This window comes from Pristis pectinata, chromosome 6 (genome assembly GCF_009764475.1).
Source record: "Pristis pectinata isolate sPriPec2 chromosome 6, sPriPec2.1.pri, whole genome shotgun sequence".
In the NCBI taxonomy this organism is placed as follows: Eukaryota; Metazoa; Chordata; class Chondrichthyes; order Rhinopristiformes; family Pristidae; genus Pristis; species Pristis pectinata.
In genome coordinates, this window is record NC_067410.1 from 52,256,633 (window position 1) to 52,282,373 (window position 25,741).

Sequence of the window (25,741 nt, forward strand, 5' to 3'; positions counted from 1 at the left end):
AGAGTGCCTGATTAGTCCCACACTATCTTTGATTAACCCTGTGTTTACAGTGCTTGATTAATCCCACACTGCCTCTCCCTTATAGTGCCAGTTGAATGTTCCTGATTAGCTCAGTGCTGTTCCTCTGATTAACCCTCTGCTTAGTTTCCCTTGTTCCCGAATAGCCCCACGCTAACTCACCCTGATTCACCCCATTTAGACAAGCCCTGATCAGTTCCATGCTGGCTTTCCCTGATTAACCCTTAGCTGACTGCCCCGATTAGCTCATTGCTGAATGTTCCCAATCGTCCCTGTTGTGCTTTTCCCTAATTGGTCCTGTGCCTTTTGTCCTTAATTGTCCTTGTTGACTGTCACTCAAAACGCAATATCAAGCGATCCCCTTCTTGAAAGCTCTAAGCAGGCCCACTACCTCTGCCACACACTCCTCGCCTGGTTCAGACCCTCCTAACATGTGCCAGCCCCTGCTGCACTGACATTTCAGGGTATCAGTCAGTAGCTGGGGGCAGCTCCCTCCCTCCTTATAATAGTGTTGTGTGGGAATCACACAGCTCCTCCTCAGGGCTGGAGTTCTCTGTCACAACTGGGTGAAGTGCTAGCTGCTCACGAAATTTAGTTGGAGGCTTTCTCATCACTGCACCACTTCCCCAGAGAGGAAGCATTTGTTAAAATTGCACCTGTATTTGAAAATTAACATTCTTAGGAATTCTTTTCAAACAGCAGCTGGGCAATGCACTGTTTCAATATTCGTGATTGAGAGCAAGTGAATCTCCAGGTCCACTTAGCCCAGTATGAAGCAATTAAAAAACAGGCTTCATATTCTGAAATAATAGATGGTCTGATGGCTATATTCTCTAATCTTGGACAATATTCTGAATTCTCTGATTGAACCATAGAACGCGACAGCACAGAAAACAGGCCATTCGGCCCTTCTAGTCTGTGCCAAAATGGTATTCAGCTAGTCCCATTTACCTGCACCCAGTCCATAACCCTCCAGACCTCTCCCATCCATGTATTGATGGAATTTATTCTTAAAACTCAAGAGTGAGCCCACACTTACTACATCAGATGGCAGCCCATTCCACACTCCCACCACTCTGAGTGAAGAAGTTCCCCCTAAACCTTGCCCCTTTCACCCTAAAGCCATGTCCTCTCGTACTTATCTCTCATAATCTAGGTGGAAAGAGGCTCCTCGCATTAACTGTCTATAACCCTCAATTTTGTAAGCCTCTATCAAATCTCCCCTCATTCTTCTGTGCTCCAAGGAATAAAGTACTAACCTGTTCAGTCTTTCCCTGTAACTCAACTCCTGAAGACCCGGCAACATTTTAGTAAATCTCCTCTACACTCTTTCAATCTTACAAATATCCTTCCTATAGTTAGGTGACCAGAACTGCACACAATACTCCAAATTTGGCCTCACCAATGTCTTATACAACCTCACCATAACATCCCAACTCCTATACTCAACACTTTGATTTAAGAATGCCAGGATGCCAAATGCCTTCTTTACAACCCTGTCTACCTGCGATGCCACTTTCATGGAATTATGTATCTGAACTCCCAGATCCCTTTGTTCCTCTGCACTCCTCAGTGCCCTACCATTTGCTGTGTATGTCCTATCTTGATTTGTCCTTCCAAAATGCAACACCTCACACTTGTCTGCATTAAATTCCATCTGCCATTTTCTGGCCCATTATTCCAGTTGGTTCAGATCCCTCTGCAAGCTTTGAAAGCCTTCCTCACTGTCCACTACGCCTCCAATCTTAATATCATCAGCAAACTTGCTGATCCAATTTACCACATTATCATCTAGATCATTGATATAGACAACAAACAACAATGACCCCAGCACAGATCCCTGAGGCACACCACTAGTCACAGGCCTCCAGTCTGAGAAACAATCATCCACTACCACTCTCTGTCTTCTCCCACACAGCCAATTTCGAATCCAGTTTACAATCTCTCCATGGATACCTAGTGTCTGAACCTTCTGAACTAACCTGCCATGTGGGACCTTGTCAAAGACCTTACTAAAGTCCATATAGACAATATCCACAGCCTTTCCTTCATCTACTTTCTTGGTAACCTCCTCAAAAAAACTCTACAAGATTCGTTAAACACGATCTACCACACACAAAGCCATGCTGACTATCCCTAATCAGCCCTTGGCTATCCAAATACTTGTATATCCGATCTCTCAGAACACCTTCCAATAACTTACCCACTAGTGATGTCAGGCTCACTGGCCTGTAATTACCTGGTTTACTTTTAGATCCTTTTTTAAACAACGGAACTACATGAGCTACCCTCCAGTCCTCTGGCACCGCACCCATGGCTAAGGACATTTTAAATATATCTGCCAGGGCCCCTGTAATTTCTACACTAGTCTCTCTCAATGTCCGAGGAAATATCTTATCAGGCCTGGGGGATTTATCTACTTTTATTCGCTGTAAAGCAGCAAGAACCTCCTCCTCTTTAATCTCTATATGTTCCATGACACTATTGCCTGTTTCCCTTCCTTCCATATCCACGATGCCAGTTTCCTGAGTAAATACTGATGCAAAAAAACTGTTTAAGATCTCCCCCATCTCCTGAGGCTCCACACATTGCTGCCAGTAAATATTGGTATTGGTGTTGGTTTATCATTGTCACATGTACCAAGATACAGTGAAAAGCTTTTGTTTGCATGCTCTCCAGACAGATCATTCCGTACATAAGTACATCGAGGTAGTAAAAAGAAAACAAAATGCAGAATATAGTGTTGCAGTTACAGAGAAAGTGCAATGTGGGTAGACAATATAAAGTGCAAGGGCCACAACATGGTAGATTGGGAGATCCAGAGTTTATCTTTTGAGACTCTGGTAACAGTGGGATAGAAGCGGCCCTTGAGCATGGTGTGGTACATGTTCTCAAGCTTTTGTATCTTCTGCCAGATGGGAGGAGGAAGAAGAGCAAATGTCCAGGGTGGGTGGGGTCTTTGATTATGTTGGCTGCTTTCCCAAGGCAGCGGGAAGTGTAGACAGAGCCCATGGATGGGAAGCTGGTTTGTGTGATGGTCTGGGTTGTGTTTACAACTCTCTGCAATTTCTTGCAGTCTTGGGTAGAGCAGTTGCCATACCAAGCTGTGATGCATCTGGGTAGGATGCTTTCTATGGTGTATCTATAAACATTGGTGAGGGTCATCAGGGACATGTCGAATTTCCTTATCCTTTTGAGGAAGTAGAGGTGTTGGTGTGCTTTCTTGACCATAGCGTCCACCTGGTTGGACCAGGACAATTCTATTTACTTTACACATGACCTCATTCATTATGATTGTTTTGCACAATACAAAAAGTTGTTTCCTTTTGAAAATGATGTCTGTGTTGTATTTGTCTGTAGTTACATGAATACAGGCCGTCCCCAGGTTACAAATGCCTGACTTATGGACAGCCCTACATATGAACAAGCTCCCATAATATTATTAAATTCAAAAGTCTGACGTATGTAGAAATGTTCTTTTGTATGAACAGCAGAACTAGTTTCTACCCTCTCGCCACTTTGAGTAATTGTTCTTTCTTATTAGTCTTAAGTGCTTTCGATGCCCTTCATTACAATACTGTGGAGGTGTGGTTACCATATCGAGTGACTTTTGTGTATTTTCTGACTTACAGGTAAAATTGACTTGTGGTTGTCTGTAAAACACAGAACCCGTTCATTACCTAGATACAGTCTATAAGTGGTACAGTCAAAGGGCATAGTGATAGAATTATTTCAGATGTTGTGACTTCCTTGCTGTTACAGTCAATTAAAATAAACAGCTTTGTTCAAAGCTCCTGTAACTGTTACTGTAAGTAGAACGTATCAGAACCTAGAACTGTACTAGGACAACCTCAGAATGCATTCTTTTGTCATCAGTGAATGAGTGGTGTAAGAATTTTGCTATCCATGTATCATTGTTTCTGGTTTCTATCAGCTGGTTCAGCACTTCCAATGTCTTTTATGATTTCAGCAACTGTTATCCTCAATGAGTTGAACTGGACAGCAGCCCTTGAGGATGTGTTCAAGCGCAATCGAGAAGAGGACCCTTCGTTACTCTGGCAGGTCTTCGGAAGTGCCACCGGTGTCACCAGGTATTATCCAGGTATGTCAGCAATATGAGACAATAAAATTAGGTCAGTGCCTTGTCATGTAAACAGTGCCCTTCCCCTACTGAATTTCTCATGGTCCTCTTGGCCACATTCTCACCATTAATTTAGAAGATTGTAGAGTCAAGAAAATGAAACAGAAATTCCTTGAAAAGCGAGACCTGGCCTCTGCCCTCAATTGTCCTGGAGGGAGGTTCTGCACTGAGAATTAAACCTAACAGAATTTACGCTTACATCTGACCAAGGCTCTGCCTGACCTGACATAATTCAGGAATGTCACTGAGCAAAAATTTTTTTAAAATTTTATTTACAGCGTGGTAACAGGCCCTTCTGGCCCAACGAGTCTGCGCCACCCATTTTTTTTGACCAGCAGTAAAAATCCTTCACTGAAAATTCATCAAAAGAATTGTAATGGAACATGGCATGGAATTAACCCGGTGTCCGTTCACAGTTTGAATGTGCTTATTCACTCATCCATAGCACCAAAATCTTTACCTTTGTAACTGTTTTTGTGTTCTTTACAGCAACTCCATGGGGCCTTCCTAATAAGATTGATCTATATGATGTACGACGGAGACCCTGGTGAGTGAGGGGTTAATAGGGACTGAGCACTGCAAATATTATCCCATGCCCATGACATTGAATAATGGTGAATTCGTCATGCTGAATTATATTATTAATGGGAGGCACAGGGGAGCAGCTGGTAGAGCCGCTACCTCACAGCTTCAGTGACCCAGAACCAATCCTGACCTCGGGAGCTGGGGGGAGGAAAGGTTACAGGGAAAATTAGTGGGAGAGCCAACATTAAGTTGAAGGGCTGAATGGCCTTCATGTCTGTCATAAAGAAATATGAAAATATGTTAGCTAAAAGGTGATACATCCAAAATTGCAGCCTTCTGTCTGTACTCCAGAGAATTATTCATGTTACCGAGACTGGAGGGCTTGGGTTATTAAGAGAGATTGGAAAGGGTCGGGCTGTTTTCCCTGGAGCTAAGGAGGCTGAGAGGTGACATGATAGAGTTATATAAAATTATGAGAGACATAGAGAGAGAAGTTAATCCGTGTCTGTTTCCTATGGTAGAGGGCATAGGTTTAAGGTGAAAAGAAGGTGCTTAGTGGGGATCTGAGGGGTAAATTTTCACACAAAGAGTAGTTAGCATCTGGAATGAGCTACCAGAGGGGGTGGTGGAGGCAGGAACAGTAACAACATTTAAGAGGCATCTGGACAGGCATGGAGGGATATGGAATTAATTTAGGCAAAGGAGGTAAGTATAGGTAGGCATGGTGGTCAGCATAGACACAGTGGGCCGAGGGCCTGTTTCTATGTTGTACAACATTATGACTCTATAAGATCCACCCACTCATTTCTAGTGAGCTCACTGACCTCCAGTGGTGCCTCATCTGGTAAAACCTTCAGATTGCAATCATAATCCCTGTTTTAAAGTCCATTTGTAACTGCAGTCTCCTCTAACCCTCTGCAGTACCCAGCTTCCTCTGTTGCATGCTACACCTTCCTAGGTCCAATGTTCTCGATTTCCTTCTTGGAACCGATTTACCCCAACTTCTCCTCACATGATGTCAAATTCACTATAATAGGCTATTCAATATAAAAGTGTTATCCCAATTTTAAGTTCCTACTCCTGCCTGCTGCAAAATCACACAGTGCCATGGATTAATTCTGTTAAAACGCGTTTATTAGCAGTATACTGCCAGGGAGAATTCTCCCGACTCTCGTGCAGAGTCTTTATCGGAGGTCTCCACAATACAGAGGGGCAGACATTAATTTATACAGTCCTTGTCACACACTTAAACAATGCGACTACACCGATTTCAATTGGGGAGCCTAAGATACAAAGACAACCATCACTCTCATTGTTTAAGACAAACCTCACACTCATTGTTTAGGACAAAACCTCACACTTATTGTTTAGTATAATTGGCTTACAATCAAGTTCCAGACACAGTAATCACCATCTGGTCTTGAGTCAGGGGCTTGCGTGCGTGGTATTTTTTTCATAAGTTATATGTACGGTCACAATTTCTTAACCCTTTACTTCCTCACTGGGATGTTTCGCTGCGAAAGGGTTAGATATAAATACTTGTTTTCGATGATGTTGATGTGTGAACTGAGTTGACGTACCTGCAGGTTTCAGGGATTTTCCCTGGATGTGAAGATCCACAGCAGCACTCACGAGAATCCCAATACTTCTGTTCAGCAGATCCATCCCCAACATGGTGGAGCTGAGGATCAATTGGAACACAAAGTTACAATTTGTCCACATTGGGACTTAACTTATTGGGATCAGTGGATGAAATGGAAATAGTCACAGCGAGATAGAAAGTACACAGGCAAATATGTGGGAACTGTGAAAATAACAAAATAACTAATGTTATATAAAACTTTGTTAGACCACATTTGGAATATTGTGCGCAGTTCTGATCACCGCATTACAATAAGGATGTGAAGCTTTGGAGACAGTGCTAAAGAGGTTCACCAGGATGTTGTCTGAATTAGAGAGTATTAGCTATATGGAGAGGTTGAACAAACTTGGATTCTTTACTGTGGAGTGTCGGAGGCTGAGGTGATAGAAGTATATAATATTATGAGAGGCATAGATAGGATAGATAATCTTTTTCCCAGGGTGGAAATGTTAAATACTGGAGGGCATAGGTTTAAGTTGAGGGAGGGAGGGAGCTTAAAGGAGATGTGCAGGGCAAGTTACACAGAGAGTGGTAGGTGTCTGGAACACTCTGCCAGTGGAGGTGGTGGAAACAGATATAACAGCAACGTTTAAGAGGCATTTAGACAGGCACTTGTTTTTATTTCAGGTTTCCTGCATCTGCAGTTTTTTTTTGCTTTTACATTACAGGAAAGATGTGATTATTATAGAGAGAATACAGGGGAGATTTACATGTACGTTGTCCAGAGCTGGAAGATTGTTACTGGGATTGGAGGGCTTGAGTTATAAAGGGAGACTGGATAGGCTGGGGCTTTTTTCCCTTGGAGTGGAGGCTGAGGGCTGACTTTATAGAGGTGTATAAAATCACGAGGGGCACAGATAAGGTGAATGGTCACAGTTCTTTCCCTAGGTTGAGGAATCTAAAACTAGAGGGCATAGGTTTAAGTGAGAGGGGAAAGATTTAAAGGGGACCTGAGGGGAAACTTTTTCACACAGAGGATGGTGGATATGTGGAACGAGCTGTCAGAGGAAGTGGTAGAGGTGGGTACAGTTACAATGTTTAAAAGACACTTGGACAAGTACAGGGATAGGAAATGTTTAGAGGGATATAGGTCAAACACAGGCAAACAGGACTAGCTCAGGCAGGGAGCTTGGTCAGCTTAGACGAGTTGGGCCGAAGGGCCTGTTTCTGTGCCGTATAACTCTTATGACTCCATCCACATTATGTGCTCACATTCTGCACTGGAAATTGAATGAGAACTCTAGAGGGCAGCAGAGCAGTGCAGCTGGTGGAGCTGCTGCCTCACTGCTCAAGAGTTCCAGGTTTAATCCTGACCTCAGGTGCTGTCGGTGTGGAGTTTGCATGTTCTCCCTGTGACTGCTTGGGTTTCTTCCGGGTGCTCGGGTTTGCTCCCACATCCCAAAGATATGCAGTTTGGTAAGTTAATTGACCACATAACCTACCACTAGGTAAATTACCCCAACAGTGTAGGTGAGTGGTAGAATCTGGGGGGAATTGATGGGAACGTGGAGAGGAATAAAACAGGATTAGTGTCGAGTTAGTGTGAATGGGTGCTTGATGCTCAAAGGGCCTTTTTCTGTGCTGTATGATTCTATGACTCCAAAGACCTATTTCTTAGCCTTACAATCATTATTGTAATTTTTACAAATGTTTTAAAATGTCATTGCTTAATATTATGAGTTATCAGCCAAACCTCCGCACAGCTGCTTGTTTGTCGCCTGTCATGGGGCATGGCTGTACCGCAGTTATCGGAATAGTAATGCTGAGGAGGTGTGTGGAAAGATGCTACTGCCTGACCCCCTGGTGTTTCCACCAATTTCTGTTTTTATTTCAGATTTCCAGAATTTGATTTTTTTTGTTTTCAACTAGTAATGCAGAAGGTTAAGATGAACAATCCAGAGATTGAGCTCAAATCCCACCGTGGCAGCTGAGGAATTTAAGTTCAGTTAATAATTTGGAAAGCACCAACTGGCTGTAGTAATGATGATTCCAAAAGTTACTGGATTGTCATTAAACCCCTCATCTGGTTCACTGATGAACCAGGGGAAGTCTGCCATCCTTAGCCAAGTAGGAATGCCAAATCTCTGCTAATTAATCACAGAGAGTTGTCAGTTTTCAGATCACATGCCAGTCACTGGGTCAACACTTTAAGTAATGGAACACAAGGGGGAAAGGAGAATTAAGAGATCGGGGAACAAGGAATTCCATGTTCTTCAGTGACCAGAACTAAAGACTGTCCTCAAGGTGCAGTCTGATCAGGACCCATGCATCATTTCATCTGTTCAAATTTATAGTTTTATAGTTTGAATGTCCTGTTGGCATTAATTGCCACTGTGCTTTTGTCTGCTTATTTCCCTAAAAACTCATTAGTTGGGGCAGTGCATTGTATGACTATGTCATCATGTTGATTGCTAACTCAAAAATTCATTCCATTTTCAGTGCACTGATTTGTCTGTGTAATACTTCTGAGAAGAAATAGATCCTGAGGCAATCAGCCAGAGCCTCTTGCACTGTCTTCTTTAATAAATTCAACACCATTCACTTGGGAGGGGGCACTCTGGCACAGTAGCAGAGTTGCTACCTCACAGCTCAAGTAATCCAGGTTCAATCCTGACCTCTGGTACTGTCTCTGTGAAGTTTGCACATTCTCTCTCTGTGACCATGTGAGTTTCCTCCCTCATCGCAAACACATGCGGGTTGGTAGGTTATTGGCCATTAAAAATTGCTCCCTGTGGGTAGCTGAGTGGTAGAATGTTGGGGGAATTGGTGGGAATGTGGGGAGAATAAAAAAAATGGGATTAGTGTTGGATTAGTGTAAATTGGTGCTCTTTGGTTTGCGTGGACTTGGTGGGCCGAAGGGCCTGTTTCTGTGTTCTATACTCTGTAACTCTCGTACTCCAATCCTTTCATAATGAAAGCCAACATACCATTTGTTTTCCTAATCATTTGCTGTAATTGCACATATCACTGATGTGTGTACAAGCACACCTAGACTTTCTTGAAGACAGTCTGTCACCATTTTAAAAATGTTTTGCTTTTCTCCTTTGTGCACCAAAGTGGATAGTTTCACATTTTTCCTTGTGATATTCCAGCTGCTATGTTCTCACCAATTCACACAACTTGTCCATATCTCCTTGAAGCTCTTTACATCCTGCCCCTCTACTCACAATCACACTTCATTTTGTATCATCAGCAAACTTGGGGACATGATATTTGGTCCCCACAGCCAAATTGTTGATATAGATCGTGAATAACTGCGCCCCAAACCCCCATCCCTGTGGTATGCTACTAGTTATAGCCTGCTGATCTGAGAACTATCAGTTTAATCCCACTCTCTGATAACCAAGTCTCAATCCATGTCAGTAGGTTACCCTCATCTTCATGAGCTCTGACCCTGTTGATGAAGCTCCTGTGCAGAGCTTCACTGAAAGTCTTCTGAAACTCCAAATACACTAGATCTTCTGGTTCCCCTTCATGTACTGTAGTAATCACATCCTCACAGAACTCCAATAGATTAGTCAAACATGACTTTCCTTTCATTAATGCACACTGATTATGTTCGACCTTATTATTCTTTTGGTGTTCTGTTATTATATTCTTTGTTTTAAGAGTTTTCACTCCTACTGAATTTGGGGTAACTGGTGGGGAGTTCCCTGTCTTCTCTCTCCCTTTTTTCTGAAAGAGTGGAGTCACATTTGATGTCTTCCAATCTCCAGGAATAATTCCAGTACCTATAGAACCTCAGAAAATGATAACCAATGTAGTCTCTATCTCCAGAGCCACCTCTTTCAACCCCTGGAATGTAGATGTGGGTCCTTGGGATTTATTGGCTTTCGGAGTCACCAGCTTCTCTTGTTCTCACTGGTATTTATTCCCTTTGGATCCTGATTCTCACTAGACCTTCATTCTCCTGTATCTCTGGCAGGTTTTTTGTGCTTTTATCTGTGAAGATGTTTACAGAGTAATTCCCCTGCTATTTCCTCATTCACCATTATAACTTCTTCCATCTCTGTCCATGTTGACTTTCCCTTTTTGCATATAGTTCGTTTTTATGTTTCTTGCCAACCTACTCTCATCGTCTACCTCCTCCTTTGCTAACTTCTAAAATGCTCTCAATCTTCAGGACTACTGCTATTTAAGGTAACTTTATAAAGCTTTCCTTGGATTTAATACTATCTCTAATTTCTCCAGTCAGCTGTGATGGGTCATTTTTCCTGTTGACGCTGTCAGGTTTGACACCAGTCTGCACTGGATTGAGCCAGTTACGTTCTGGCTGCATTCCTTCAGGTCACAGGCATAAGATGGAGATGACATGCCACATGCAGTCTCGTTTGCTGTGCAGTCTCGCCTGGATGAAGGAGTCAAAGGCTTTAGTGAGGTCATTGAAGGCCATGTATAGTGACTGGCTGGTCCCTGCACTAATCTTGGAGTCTTTGCACAGTAACAATCATATCCACAGTGAACAGGAGTCACCCTCCAATTCAAGGAGCAGCTCTTCAGCCACTGGGAGGAAGCACTCGGGGGGTCCTGGTATTGAATTTCCCTGGGACATATGGCAGGAAGCCCTGATGTAATGACCACATTCAGATTTGTCTTCTCCCTTGAACACAGCCACAATCACTGAGATCCCTTGTATGTCCTCCTCTCTTTCCAGATGTGGGAGGTGAGGTTGTCAGTGACATTCCTTTCCACCAAGGTTTAGAACCAGCAGGGATACCATCTGCTCCCCAGACCATGCTGTCCTTCAGTTGGCACGTGGCCATTTCAACTCCTTGTCAGTCAGGTTGGCAGGTAGACGGGATAGGATGGGATCACGGCCAAGATGTTCAAAGTGTTCCTTCCTGCCAGTGCTGACAACGTCTCTGTCCCTGGTAAGTTAACCTCTGATCTTGGCTCTCAGTGGAGTAGGGCCTTGGATGGCCTTGTCAGTGCTAATGAAGTGTGCATGGCCTGGTTATTAGAGAAGGCGTATGTTGTGTACAGACTGACATGCATTTGTAGAGGGCACTGATTTTCCGTACACACAGATACACACAGCATTACACAGGGTGAACAAATATCTAGCCCAGTAGTCTGTTTCTTTCAATTATATTTTCTAACTGCAGGAGCTGATTTGGACCATTTTTCACAGCATTTGTCCCAGGTGATTATCTTTCAGTGTTAATGATGAACATCCATGTGCATTTTGTTGAAGTGTGAGATCCTAATGGAACTGTTTCACTATTTTATCACACTGCGTTGTTTGCTGAATTAAAGCAGGATCTGTGGTATGTTTCTGGTGATGATGCAACATCCACTGATTCTGTTTTGGGAGGAGAAACTATTATGATATTCCTCAGTGGAGCAGTTGAACCTATTTCAGAGAGTAATTTGTTTCCCTTCTAGAACCTTTCACTAAAAATCACCACGCATGATTTGCTCAGCTCTTATTAAAATGCAAGCACTGGAGACTAACTTGCGTTCTCCTGCTCCATTTCATTGCAGGTATATCCAAGGTGCCTCCTCCCCAAAGGACATGATGATTATAGTGGATGTGTAAGTACTGAATAATTTGCTCTTCATTTATGACATGCCTGCAGTGCCTTGCAATATGCAGCACTATTGAACTGCAATAGCACCACCGCAGTTCACTAATGCTGCATATGCAGTGTTGCATAACTCTGTCTACATTAGAGACTGTAAAGGAGGAGGTATTATTTGCCCTAGCGGGCATAAAAGTGGATAGATCCTCAGGGCCTGATGAGATGTATCTCAGGCTGCTATGGGAGGAGATTGCTGGGGTCCTGATGGAAATATGCGAGGTGCCAAATAACTGGAAAACGGCAAATGTGGTTCCTTTGTTCAAGAAGGTGAAGCAGAGATAAGCCAAGTAATTACAGGCCAGTGAGTCTAACATCAGTGGTAGGGAAATTATTGGAAAACACTTGGAAAGCCGAGAGTTGATGAGGGAAAGTCAGTAATGGATTTGTTGGTGGGAGATTCTGTATGACTAATTGAGTTTTTTGAAGAGCTCACAAAATATCTTGATTGGTATGCTTTACATACACTTCAATAGGCCTTTGACAAGATCCCACAGGGAAGGAGGGTCCAAAAGATTAGAAAGATTAGAGCTCATGGGGTCTAGGGCAAGTTGACAAATTGGATCCAAAATTGGCTTAGTTGGTGGGGTTGGAAAGAGTGTGGTTGTGTGTGTTGGTGTGGTTGTTGTGTATGTTTAAGTAGAGTGTGTGTGTGTGTGTGTGTGTGTGTGTGTGTGTGTGTGTGTGTGTGTGTGTGTGTGTGTGTGTGTGTGTGTGTGTGTGTGTGTGTGTGTGTGTGTGTGTGTGTGGAGGGGGAGGACTGACTTTATATGACAGTATCCCTGTGTCTGTACTGGACTCTGAAGAATCACTGTGTTGTTTGTTTCAGGAGCGGCAGTGTAAGTGGTCTTACGCTGAAGCTGATGAAGACATCTGTTACTGAGATGTTGGACACACTATCTGATGATGACTATGTTAATGTTGCTTCAGTAAGTACTGGATACAAGGCCGCAGAACCCAGCTGAATATGCTGTGTCTATCCTGTACACAGATGGCCTGACTTTGGTTTGGCAGCTGATGTAGGTGATGTCAGTCTAATTTTAATTACTCTGAAATCAAAAAAAGACACAATTAAAAACTTTGATCAGTTAATATGGGGAAGTTCCACAACTGATTGAGGCATAGTTTCAGGAAGCAATCTTGTTAGTTATATCCACCTCTATCCAATATTGCACAAAACGACCAGCACATCCACCGACATTCACCTGTTTGTGTGGGGAAGCAGACAAGGATGTCTGGAACAACCCCACCGCTGGCCACCAGTGGTTCCCAAAGTGGAGCCCTTGGGACCGCAGATTCCCCTGGAGAGAGGCCACTCTATAATTCACATTTTATCTTTATGTTTTAATTGAGTTGATTTAAATGTGTTTGATAGTTTTTTGGTATTTTGGAGCTTGGAGACATACATAAACGTCAAACACTCTGGCTGTTTTCACAACCCAAAACACGGATGCTTGGCTTAACCTGCGGTCAATTCCAAAGTCAGCATTTGCTATTAGCCATCAAAAAAGCCCGTCGTTGAGCTTTGTCCACAAGCAGCTCACTGCTGGAGAAGTATCTAGACCCAGGCTTTCCCCAGAAACAGGGGATGCTTCTTGAACACGCCCTGCACCAGAGAGCCCTAACTGGCCATAATGTCATCGGGAAGGCAGGGCAGATGAAGCAATCTTAGCATTCAGGGATTTAGCAATGAGGAGTTTCACAAGATGGAGGGATGGATTCCTTGGTGCCTTTTTACCCACGATCACTCCCTTTCTCCCCCTCACCCCATTCTCGGACTCCTTTTCCCCAATCTCCCTCCCTTTCCCCTCCCTCACTCCACTTTCCTCACCCTGTCTCCCTTTTGCCCAACCTCACTCCCCCTTTCCTCTCCCTCAGTCTACCCCCCTTCCATCACTCCTCTTCCCCATCCTCTCCCCCTTTCCCCATCCTCTCCCCTTTTTCCCTCACTCCCCCTTTCCCCTCCCCTTTCTCCACCCTCAGTCTCCCCCTTGGTTTACCTCTCAGTTTGAGGGCTCTTCACACAACACAACTGGGAGCAAAACCAGGAGTGAAAGTGCTCAGCTGGTGAGGCCTTTGGCTTTATGTTTTAAATACAGCACTGGTTGTAGATATCATCACAAATTTAACTTAAGTGTATTTTTCACACACTTAACATTGTAAGATCAAGTTTCATGTGGCTGAATGTCATGCAGTCAGGATATTAAGTGATCACATTGCTTGGAGTAGCTATGATAAATTTTCCTCAGCCCATATCTTCCACATCACAAAAGTCATTTCACACTTCTGATGCCAAACCATCAGCTTTAAAAAAACAGAAAGAGAGCTGATTACTGCTGCAATTGTCAATCTGTTAAAGCTCTTGACAGAAGTATGATTAACTCCAAACTGACCTGCTGCAATGTTTCCTTAACAACAAAAGGGCTCCAATCCACCTGAATAAGGAATATTGACCCAGGCAGGAAAGATTTCTGAAGAGTTTTGACTTCAAGGAAATGTGGATGGGCATAGGTGGCAGATGAATTTAGTGCTGAGAAATGTGAAGTGTTACATTTTCTTGGGAAGAATCGGAAGAGGCAGTATCTACCAGAGTTCCAAGCGAGGTATAAGAATGGAGAGATCTGGAAGTATCTGTGTATAGCTCACTGAAGGAAGCTGGGCAATTTGAGAAACTGATTAAAAGAGCACAGGATCCTGGGCTTTATAAACAGGTTACAGGAGCAAGGAAGTCACAAGGAACATTTACAAAGCACTGATTGGGCTATAACTGGAGGATTGTGTCCAGTTCTGGGAACCACACTTCAGGAAAGATGGGGAGGCTTTGGACAGGGTGCAGAAGAGATTTACTGAAGGTCCTTTGATTATCAGCTTGGCTTAGGTGCTTAAGTCTTTGGATTGGCATTCGAGCCAAGTAGCTTTGACAGGTGAGAATGCTGGTGGAAGTACTTCCCCTCTACCTGTGCTCTGTTATAACATGTAGCAACTCCTCTTAGGTCACAATACTCATCTATAAAATAAACAAACAAGAAAACTTTCTGAGAAAACAGATTGCCACTTTCCACCAAGGGACCAACAAAAAGCGATAAGCTCCTGATGACATAAATATTCTGCTTCTGCTTTCAGTTTCATACTGATATTTTATTCTTAATCCATGTTTTGAACCCAGAACTGAGGATCTGTTTGAAGGTTTCAAGGCTGCATAAATAATTATCATGAAGCATAATTTGTAAAATACATTCAAAGGCTTCTTAGCATTTTTATTCACTTGATTTACATCCCTCCATTGGGAAGGTTAATAGCTCCTGGACCTCTCAATAATTGCTATTTACCAATTAAATGGAATCAGCCTTGCCATTTCAGTCTATTCCCTGACTGAAAACACAGCCAAGATCTGCCCCAAGAACTTAGTTTATACCTTCACTATGCAGTGTGGATCTAAGGGTCATGGTCTTGATCCCTGGGTCAGCTGCTGTCAGATAGGGTGATGATAGCTGCAACTGGCTTCAATCGTTTTCATTAAAGACTGAAAATGCCATTCAGGACTCTTGTGCATACTTGAAGTCAGTGGCCTATAGAAGAAAATGTATGTTTGTGATTCCTCCAAGTTGAATGAACTCACTGTTTGAAATGTGAAGAATGAAGATTTTTTTCTTTTATTGGCTTAAACATAGGGAAAGATTGCAAAGAGATCGGGCTGTAGCTATATGAAACCCTAGATGGGCCACAGCTAGTGAGCTGCCTACATATCTGGTCACCACACTGCAGGGAGGTTATGATATCACCAGAGAGAATGCGGAGAAGATTCATGGGCGTGTTGCCAGGGCTTGAGAATTCTATTTCCAGGATCTGGAATTACCTTCTGAATGCGTGGTGAAGTTGGTAAAACTTTCACCACATTTAATAAAGTGCTTAGAGGAACACTTTATATTCAAGAACCAACAAGGCTAAGGGCCAAGACCTGGAACTAGACAGATACTCTTTCTTGACCGGCATGGGCACAGTGCACCGAATAGCTGCCTTCTGTCTCATAGCATTTCAAGGTTCTATGAGCACCTGGGCAAGGAAGCAAACAACACTAAGATCCCATGGTTCTGGATGGGTCAATACTTTCATGAGGGCAGGGTGAGCACTGAATGCGATGTCTACAGTTGCTGGTGCAGCAAGGGTAAATTGGCAGGAACGAAGAGAATGAGACTGTGAACTGTGTAAATCTGATGAAGGTTTCCTTGTGACCCAGCTGGAATTCTCTGGTCTAGAGTGGAAGAAGCATGGTAGGCTTCTTCAGAAGGTCAGAGGCTAAGGGACCCAGGAAGGCTTGGCCGTGTTGATTCAGAATTGGTTTGCCTGTAGAAAGCAGAGGGTTGTGGTGGAGGGAGTGCATTCAGATTGGAGGGCTGTGACTAGTGGTGTCTCACAGGGATCGGTTCTGGGATCTCTACTTTTTGTGATATTTATTAATGACTTAGAGGAGGGGGTGGAAGGGTGGGTTAGCAAATTTGCAGATGGCACAAAGATCAGTGGTGTTGTGGATAGTGTGGAGGGCTGTAGAAGCTTGCAGAGGGATATTGATCGGATGCAGAGCTGGGCTGACAAGTGGCAGATGGAGTTCAATCCGGAGAAGTGTGAGGTAGTACACTTTGGAAGGACAAACTCCAAGGTGGAGTACAAGGTAAATGGCAGGATTCTGGGCAGTGTAGAGGAGCAGAGGGATCTGAGGGTTGATATCCACAGATCACTGAAAGTCGCCTCACAGGTAGATAGGGTAGTTAAGAAAGCTTATGGGATGTTAGCTTTCATAAGTCGTGGGATCGAGTTTAAGAACCACGAAGTAATGATGCAGCTTTACAAAACTCTGGTTAGACCGCACAGAGTACTGTGTCCAGTTCTGGTCGCCTCATTATAGGAAGGATGTGGAGGCGTTGGAAAGGGTGCAGAGGAGATTTACCAGGATGCTGCCTGGCTTAGAGAGTATGGATTATGAGGAGAGACTAAAGGAGCTATACTCATTGGAGAGAAGGAGGATGAGGGGAGACATGATAGAGGTATACAAGATATTAAGAGGAATAGATAGAGTGGACAGCCAGCGCCTCTTTCCCAGGGCACCAATGCTCAAAACAAGAAGACATGGCTTTAAAGTAATGGGTGGGAAGTTCAAGGGAGATGTCAGAGTGAGGTTTTTCACCCAGAGAGTGGTTGGTGCATGGAATGCACTGTCTGGGGTGGTGGTGGAGGCTGATAAATTGGGCAAGTTCAAGAGATTGTTAGATAAGCATATGGAGGAAGTTAAGATAGAAGGATATGTGAGAGGAAGGGGTTAGATAGTCTTAGGTGTGGTTTGAAGGGCAGCACAACATGGTGGGCTGAAGGGCCTGTATTGTGCTGTATTGTTCTATGGTTCTATGGTCTCCAGAGGTAGGAGGAGCTCCATCAGCTACGTAACCTGAGATGCCTCATCTTTAGCATGGACATCCAGTCCCCATACACCTCTATCCCCCATCAGGAAGGCCTTAGGGCTCTCAATTTCTTTCTAGAACACAGATCCAAACAGTTCCCCTCTTCTAACATGCTCCTCCACCTGGTGGAACTTGTGATTAACCTGTAAAACTTCACTCTTGATTCCTCTCAATTTCTGCAAATCAGAGGTGTAGCCTTGGGCACTCACATGGGCACTAGCTAGACCTGCCTTTTCGTTGGCTACATGAAATAGTTCATGTTCCACATCGACTTTGGTACCTCCCCCCAACCCTTTCTCCACTGCATCGATCACTGCATTGGCACTGCTTCCTGCACCCGTGTGGAATTCGTCAATTTCACCAACTTCGCTGACAACTTCCACCCCATCCTCAAATTCACTCCCACCACTTCTGACACTTCTCTCCCATTTTTTAAAAATTTTATTTACAGCGTGGCAACAGGCCCTTCCGGCCCAACAAGTCCGCGCTGCCCATTTTTTTTTAAACCCCAAATTAACCTACCTGTACGTGTTTGGAATGTGGGAGGAAACCGGAGCACCCGGCGGAAACCCACGCAGACACGGGAGAACGTACAAACTCCTTACAGACAGCGACGGGAATCGAACCCCGATCGCTGGCGCTGTAATAGCGTCGCGCTAACCGCTACGCTACCATGATCTCTCTGCCTCCATCTCATGATACAGACTATCCGCTGACATTTGCTACGTACCCACTGACTCCCACAGCTACCTTGACTGCACCTCCTCCCACCCTGTCACTTCTCTCTGTCTCTCCCAATTCCTGCATCTCCACAGCATCTGTTCTCAGGATGAGGCCTTCCACTCCAGGATATCTGAGATGCCCTCCTTTTTCAGAAAGCGGGGTTTCTTCTCCACTGTTATTGATGGAGCCCTCTCCCACATCTCTCCTGTTTCCTGCACTTCTACTCTTACCCCCCCCTCCCCCCCCCCACAGACAGAACAGAAATCGAGGTCCCCTGGTCCTCACTGACCACTCCACCAGTCTTCACATCCAGCGCATCATTCTTCACAACTTCCACCAGCTATGACATGATCCAACCACCAGCAACATCTTCCCCTCCCCACTCCTTTCAGCTTTCCACAGGGATCAGTATCTCCGTGACTCCCTAATCCTCTCATCTCTCTCCACCCATCCGTCCCCTTCCCTAAGCACTTTCTTTCATAACCATAGGAGGTGTGACACCTGTCCCTACACCTCATCCCTCACCACCATCAAGGGCCATAAACAGCCCTGCCAGGTGATAATGACATTCACATGTATCTCCTCCAACTTTTGTTTATTGCATCTGGTGCTCTTGATGTGGCCTCCTCAACATCGGTGACACCAGGCACAAATTGGATGACTGCTTCACCGAACACCTTTCTCCATCCACCGTGGCCAACTGGAGCTCCCAGTTACCAGCCATTGTAATTCCCCTCCCCATTCCCACACTGACATATCTTCCTTGACCTCCCTTACTGCTAGGGCAAGGCTAAACACAAACTAGAGGAACAGCACCTCATAGTCTGCCTAGGTAGTATGCAACCCAATGACATGAACATTGAGTTCTCCAATTTCAGGTAACCTGTTCCCCCTCTGTCCCTCTCCTCCTGATCTACCCACCCCAGCCCCCTATCACTCTGTTTCTTTCCCCTCCTCTACCCACTCCATTAACCCTTCACCCACACACTCCTCCCACTGGGTCCCCTCCCCCTACTGCCCAGCCAACTCCCTTATTTGGTTCCATGCTCCATCTGCCTCTCCTATCAGATTCCATCATCTTCAGCCCCTTGTTGCCTCCATCCATCTCCTCCCAGCTTCTATTGCTATTCCCTCCTCCATCTGCCTATCACCTTCCTCACCTGGATCCACCTGTTGCTTGCCAGTTCCACCCCTTCCCTCCACCTCTTTATACTGGCTATCTCTCCTCTATTCTTTCAGTCCAGATGAAGGGTCTTGACCTGAGTTGTCAACTGTCCATTTCCCTCCACAGATGCTGCCTGACCCACTGAGACTCTTGCCTGACACTCTTGTGTCTCCAATAATATCAGTATTGTGGGGTCAAGGGTCAAACAATAGGACAGGTAACAAACTGGTTGCAAAACAGAAACTCAAGAGCAGGGGGCGAATATGGTTGGACTGGGAACTGGTGTCACTGTTGTTTACCATGCTTTGCACTCAGGAATCAGAGGTAGGGTTTCACAGTTTGCAGACAAAATCAACTTGGCAATATGGATGAATGCAACTAAATACCAATTTACAGAATGGGCAGAAAATTACCAAGTGAACATTGTTATGGAGAGTGTGAGGTAGCAGCTTATGGTAGAAAAAGTAATCATTTATGCCTTGGAAAATGTATGTTTACAGGATCAAAGAACAGCTATCTGAGGATGTATACTCACACTATTCGTTGAGGGGATGTAACAGGTTTATGCTATAAAAGCTAAAGAACTGGGATTAATTCCAAGGATATAGAACTGTAAAGAAAAGAAGTTAAATGTACAGAATCTTAATGTGTTCATTCTGTGAATGGGTATCCATTTAAAACAAAGAAAATAAAGTTCAAGAAATGTTTATAGAATGATACCAGAAATGTGAGATGATATCTGTCAGAAAAAATGAACAGGCTGCACCTTCATTCAGAGAGAGAAGTCTGTAGCTTGACCTGAGGGAGACATTTAAAACTGTTTATTTAGGAAATTCAGAAGAATTTCTTCATCCCAGGGTGGGGAATCAAGAACTAGAGGGTGTAGAAAGATTTAATAGGAACTTGAGAGGCAACTTTTTTATACAGAGGGTGGTCTGTATATGGAATGAGCTGCCAGAAGAAGTGGTTGAGGCAGGTAAAATAACAACTTTTAAAAGATAGTTGGATGGGTACATGGATAAGGAAGTGTTTAGAAGGTTATGGGCCAAACACTGGCAAATGGGACTAGCTTAGATGGGTATCTTGGTTGGCATGGACCAGTTGGACCGAAGGGCCTGTTTCCATGCTGTATCACTCAATGATTCTATGATAGAGAGTGGTTGGTGTGTAAAGCTTGTTTCTATTAGGAGTGATTAAAGCAAATACCACAGATGCATTTAAAGAGAAGGAAAAAAATATTGAGGTTACCTGAAGGTGGGTGAGAGGAGGCTCATGAGCAGCATGGACCTGATGGAATGATTGGCCTGTTCCCATACTGGATTCCTCATTGAGCCATGAGCTAGCAGGGTGAACACTTACCATAAGCTGGAAAATAACTAGGAGTGTGCTTGGTTCAGGATTCAGCACAATTCATTTCCTTAACTCAAAAGAAATTTTCGTTAATATGCTGTCACAATGTATTAAAACATCTCAAGAGTTTATGCAAACCAAAGGTGAAGACAGAGACACAGAGAGGTTTTATGGAGAAAAATCCAGGGTTTAAGCGTGGGCGTGGTTGGGAGTTGTGGAGGGATGAAATTTGGGGATGCACAGGTGATCAAAGTTGAAAAAGTGGAGGGGAGATTGGATTTATAATTGTCTGTGTATGTGTCTGTGATGAGCCCAGACCTGGGTGTCAGAATTGTATGTAGGAGGAATAGACCATTGTCGAGGTCAGAATAGCTATGAGCATGGGTAATCTGCAGAATTTGTTACTTTGCTTCTGGCTGGATTTAGACTTGCAAAAGTAGAGCGAGGTCAGGCAGCAGTCAGTGTGAGATAAAGCACCTTAGTGTCTTGATTGCTAATGGTGAAATGAGATTCTTCTATTCTTCATTACACTGTGGAGAAAGGTAGATAGCCATGCTAATCAGAAGCACAGTGCAAAGATATTTGTGCTCTCTACACAGTTAATGTCATACAGAAGCTTATCAGCCAGTTGGAAAGATGGAACCTGGTCCCATTGTTTTCAGTCTGAGAGGAAAATGTGTCGACCATTGCAGCCTGAATTCGAAATCACATCCTTTCAGACAGTTACCAGAGATGTGGAGAATACAGTCACTAGCTGGTCCCATTAGAACCTCATCTCTTTTCTGAACAAAGCCCATGGCAACCCCCCTGTAGAACTGATCTGGAATATATTGTAATTAGTTGCCCACTTCAGCTGGAGTGAATCATTCTGCATGAAGCAGCTGGTAACTGGAAAATTATACCAAGGACGAGATCTTTAAGGGGGTTACTGCAGTTGGGGTAATTGATTAATTGATTAGGATTGATAAATGACTAACTGGTTGTTTATTGGGTCAGTGTGGCTAGATTCTGTGTTAGGGGTGGTATTATGAGCATTGCCAGTTGGGAAATATAAATTAAGCCTCTTTAGGATTCTATACTGCTGCCTCACCCTCTTACTATATTAAATAAGGGAATACATGGATCCAGGGTGAGTTAGCCAATTGGATACAAGATTGGCTTGGTGGGAAGAGGCAGAGGATAATATCAGGGAATAGCTTTTCAGATTGGAGACCTGTAACCAATGGTGTGCCGCAGGGATCAGTGCTGGGTCCTTTATTGTTTGTCATATATATTAATGATTTGAATGAGAATGTAGATGGTGTGATTAAGTCTGCAGATGACACCAACACTGGTGATGTAGTGGACAGTGAAGAAGGTTGTCGAAGATTACAACAGGATCTAGATCATCTGGGAAAGTGGGCAAGGAAATGGCAGATGGAATTTAACTCAAGACAAGTGCAAAGTGATGCATTTTGGGAAGTTCAACCAGGCCAGAACATACACAGTAAATGGCAGGGTCGTGGGGAGTATTGTAGACAGAGATACTTTGGGTACAAATACTTAATTCCCTGTAAGTGGTGACACAGGTAGACAGGGTGGTGAAGAAGGTATATGGTGTGCTTGCCTTCATCAGCCAAGACATTGAGTATAAGAGTTGGGACATCATGTTACAATTGTACAAATCACTGGTTAGACCACACTTGGAGTATTGTATGCAGTTCTGGTCACCTAGCTATAGGAAAGATGTCAGTGAGCTGGAGAAGGTGCAGAAAAGATTCACAAGGATGTTGCCGGGAATGGAGGGCTTGAGATAGGAGAGACTGGATAGGCTAGGACTGTTTTCCTTAGAGTGAAGGAGGTTGAAGGGTGACCTTCTAGAAATTCATAAAATCATGAAGGGCATAGATAAGGTGGATGGTCACTTTCTTTTTCCCAGGATAGGGGAGTCTAAAACTAGATGACAAGGTTTAGGGTGAGAGGGGACCTGAGTGACAGGTTTTTCACACAGAGGATAGTGGGGTATTTAGAATGAGCTGGTATATGGAGGTGGTAGAGGTAGGTACAATTACAACGTTTAAAAGACATTTGGATAAGTACATGGATAGGAAAGGTTTAGAGGGATATAGGACAAATGCTGGCAAAAGACTAACATAGGCTAGATTTTTCATACAGTTATGTAGCACAGAAACAGGCATCTTTTCATGCTGTATAAATGTATGAAAAAACTAGTGAGCAATATATATTGTATCTCTGAGATCTGGATTACCTACAATAGACACCTCAAGATATTGGAAGCATACCAGCACACTGTCCCCGCAAAATCCTCCATATTCATTGGAAATATCCAATGTTGGAAATCAAACCCACATCAGTGTCCTCTTCTAGGCCAACGTCCCCAGCACTACGGCCCTGGTTACATTCACTTGGCTACATCAGACAGGACACGTCGCCAGACACTAGCCTTCTGAAATAGACATTAATCTGAACTCTGTGACAGGAAGGGATCACCAAGTAGACAGAGGGAAAAATTCAAGGATGTTCTGAAAGCATCTGTGAGAAGCCCATTGGCTTCTGGCTCCTGGAAACCTCTGGCCCACAACCACCAAAGTGGAGAAGAAGCATTGGAGATGATGACCATCAGGAGCACACAGAGGTCCTTCATAGGTGGTGGAAGGAGTGCACCGTGGCACAAACTACCCACCCACTCATGCAATTAGGCATCTCCTGCCCCATCGGTGGCCTAATAAGCCACGTGAACCCACAGAAGCTAAGTGGAAGCAAGTCATCCTCGAGTTCAGGGGATTGTCCATGAAGAATAAGAAGATGGTAGCGTTGTAAATAATGAGCAGGTTGAAACTGAGATTGATAAATGTTATGCGTTTGCTGATGGAGTTCATTGTGGGGAGGTCTGAACTCATTCACTTTTGCCCATCAGGGATCATTTTCCAAATGCTGGTGTTGGTGTTGCCCAAGAAGGTGCTTCCAATAAATAAAGGTTCAGAACAGGCAATGGTATGCAGAAGACAGGCACTTTGGGAATATTTAAGGATAATTAGTCAATGATTTAGTGGTTTGGTCTTAATTCTTCATAAATATCGTTTAGCATGTTGATTTGGTTAGTTTTTACATTCATGTTCTCATGAGGTCTTTGAGATCTGAACAACAAACCGGTTACAAGGGAACTCTGCCACTGGAGATGTGGATCTCTCCTAAGTCTTCTGCATTCATGGGAAGTGGGCTTCACTGGAAGGTCAGCATTGCACTGACGATTACTAATTGCCACTGAGGTTGCTGACAGATGGCTTCTTGACCTGCTGTGGTGAGGGAACAAAGCCGATATGTGGCTAGTTCCAACAGAGTGCACATGTGAAGGGGATGTGCAGTTCCTCTAAGATTGGTGTGAAATTAATTCACCTTGTAGGTATTAGACAAGCCAGCAACTGCTCTCTTGTCATTCCAGGTGGCAGAGGTTAAGGACTTTGCTTGTGCTTACCAGGCCACTTTAAATAGTTGTGTTACCATTTTGAACATGGTGCACACTTCAAGTGGTGTGATGGACAGCGGTAAATGTTCACAGTAGTTAATGGTGGTGAGCATAGCTTGTGTTAATGAATTCAAGACTCTTTAATGTGTTTGGACGGGCATTCACAAGGGCCAATGGACAATATTCTACAGTAGTGCTGGTGTGTCTTGTAAATGGTTGAAGTCTTTCATGGACCAGTAGTTGAGTCCAGCCTACATGACCCAATGTGTGTTCTTGCAGCCTCAGAAATTAAGTGGGCAGTCCAGCTCAGAATCTGGTCATTCTGCACAGCTTCAGTGACCTGCTACACAGCCCGTCATCCAGTCCAGACCTAACCTCAGGTACAGCCTGTGCGGAGTTGGCGTGTACTCCCTATGACCATGTGGGACTCCCCTGGGTGCTCCAGTTTCCTCACACATCCCAAAAACATGCTGGTTTGTAGGTTAATTGTCCACTGTAAGTTACTCTTAGTGGACAGTGGTCTGGGAAAATAAACTAAGAGAAAGGCCAGAAGATGAACCTTATCCCAATTAGAAAGAATGATTCATTGAGAATGAGGCACAATCTGTGGTAACAGAGGAGGTCAAAGGTAATATTAAATCGAAAAATAGGGCATACAGAGTGGCAAGGGCTGGTCGTAGGCCAGAGGACTGGGAAGTTTTTAGAATCCAGCAGCTGAAGATCAAAAAGCTCATCAGAAGAGAGAAAACTGAGCTTGAGAGAAAATTTGCGTGAAATATCAAGACAAACAGTAAGAGTTTATATGGAAATAGAAATAGGAAGAAGATGATTAAGGTAGGTGTGGGACCTCTAGCCAACGAGGCTGGTGAATTCATAACAGGAAACAAAGAAATAGCAGATATGTTAAATCAGTTTTCTTCATCTGTCTTCACTGTGGAAGTCACTGTAAATATCCCTAAGGTAACAGATGGGCTCATTTCAAATTATGTGGCGGAATTTGTAAAAATACCAATCACAATGAATAAAGTATCAGATAAAGTCACTGGCTAAAGGTGGACAAGTTGCCAGGACCAGATGGCTTGCACCCAAGGGTTTAAAGGAAGTGGCTGCGCATTAGTTGAAATTTTTTAAAACTCACTAAATTCTGGGAGGGTACCAGAAGATTCAAAAATGAAGGAAGACAGAAGGCGGGGAGCTCTAGGCCAGTTAGTTTAACTTCTAGTGCCGATAAGATGCTAGAGTCAATAATCAAAGAGGAAATAACTCATCATTTAGGAAAGCTGACTATAATTAAACCTAGTCAACATGGTTTTGTTAAAGGTAAATCATGTTTTACAAATTTTGCCTGAATTCTTTGAGGATGTGATAGGGATCATTGATAGAGGGGAACCTGTAGTATTTAGATTTCCAAAAGGCGTTTGATAGGATGCCATATAAGAAGCTGTTGCATAAATTAAGTGCCCATGGTATTGGAGAAAGTGTATTAGCGTGGATTGAAAACTGCCTGTCACATAGAAAACAAAGAGTTGGAATAAATTGGTTCTTTTTGGGTTGAAGGGATGTAGCTAATGATCAGTTCTCGGTCCTCAATTGTTTACTATTTACATTAATGACCTTGAGGAAGCAATGAAGTGTAAGGTTTCCAAGTTTGCCGATGATACAAAACTAGGTGGAAGGGT

The 25,741-nt window shown here is 43.7% G+C and overlaps 1 protein-coding gene across 4 annotated transcripts in view; it reads left to right on the top strand.

The window, feature by feature from the left end:
- cacna2d2a (calcium channel, voltage-dependent, alpha 2/delta subunit 2a) overlaps nucleotides 1-25,741 on the top strand; it is a 602,032-nt gene that overhangs the window by 406,024 nt on the left and 170,267 nt on the right. For all 4 annotated transcript variants that reach the window (XM_052017908.1, XM_052017909.1, XM_052017910.1 and 1 more), the window contains 4 exons: nucleotides 3,989-4,120; nucleotides 4,649-4,706; nucleotides 11,811-11,861; nucleotides 12,735-12,834. In XM_052017908.1, coding sequence (XP_051873868.1) covers nucleotides 3,989-4,120; nucleotides 4,649-4,706; nucleotides 11,811-11,861; nucleotides 12,735-12,834 — 341 coding nt within the window. The remainder of the gene's footprint in view (nucleotides 1-3,988; nucleotides 4,121-4,648; nucleotides 4,707-11,810; nucleotides 11,862-12,734; nucleotides 12,835-25,741) is intronic.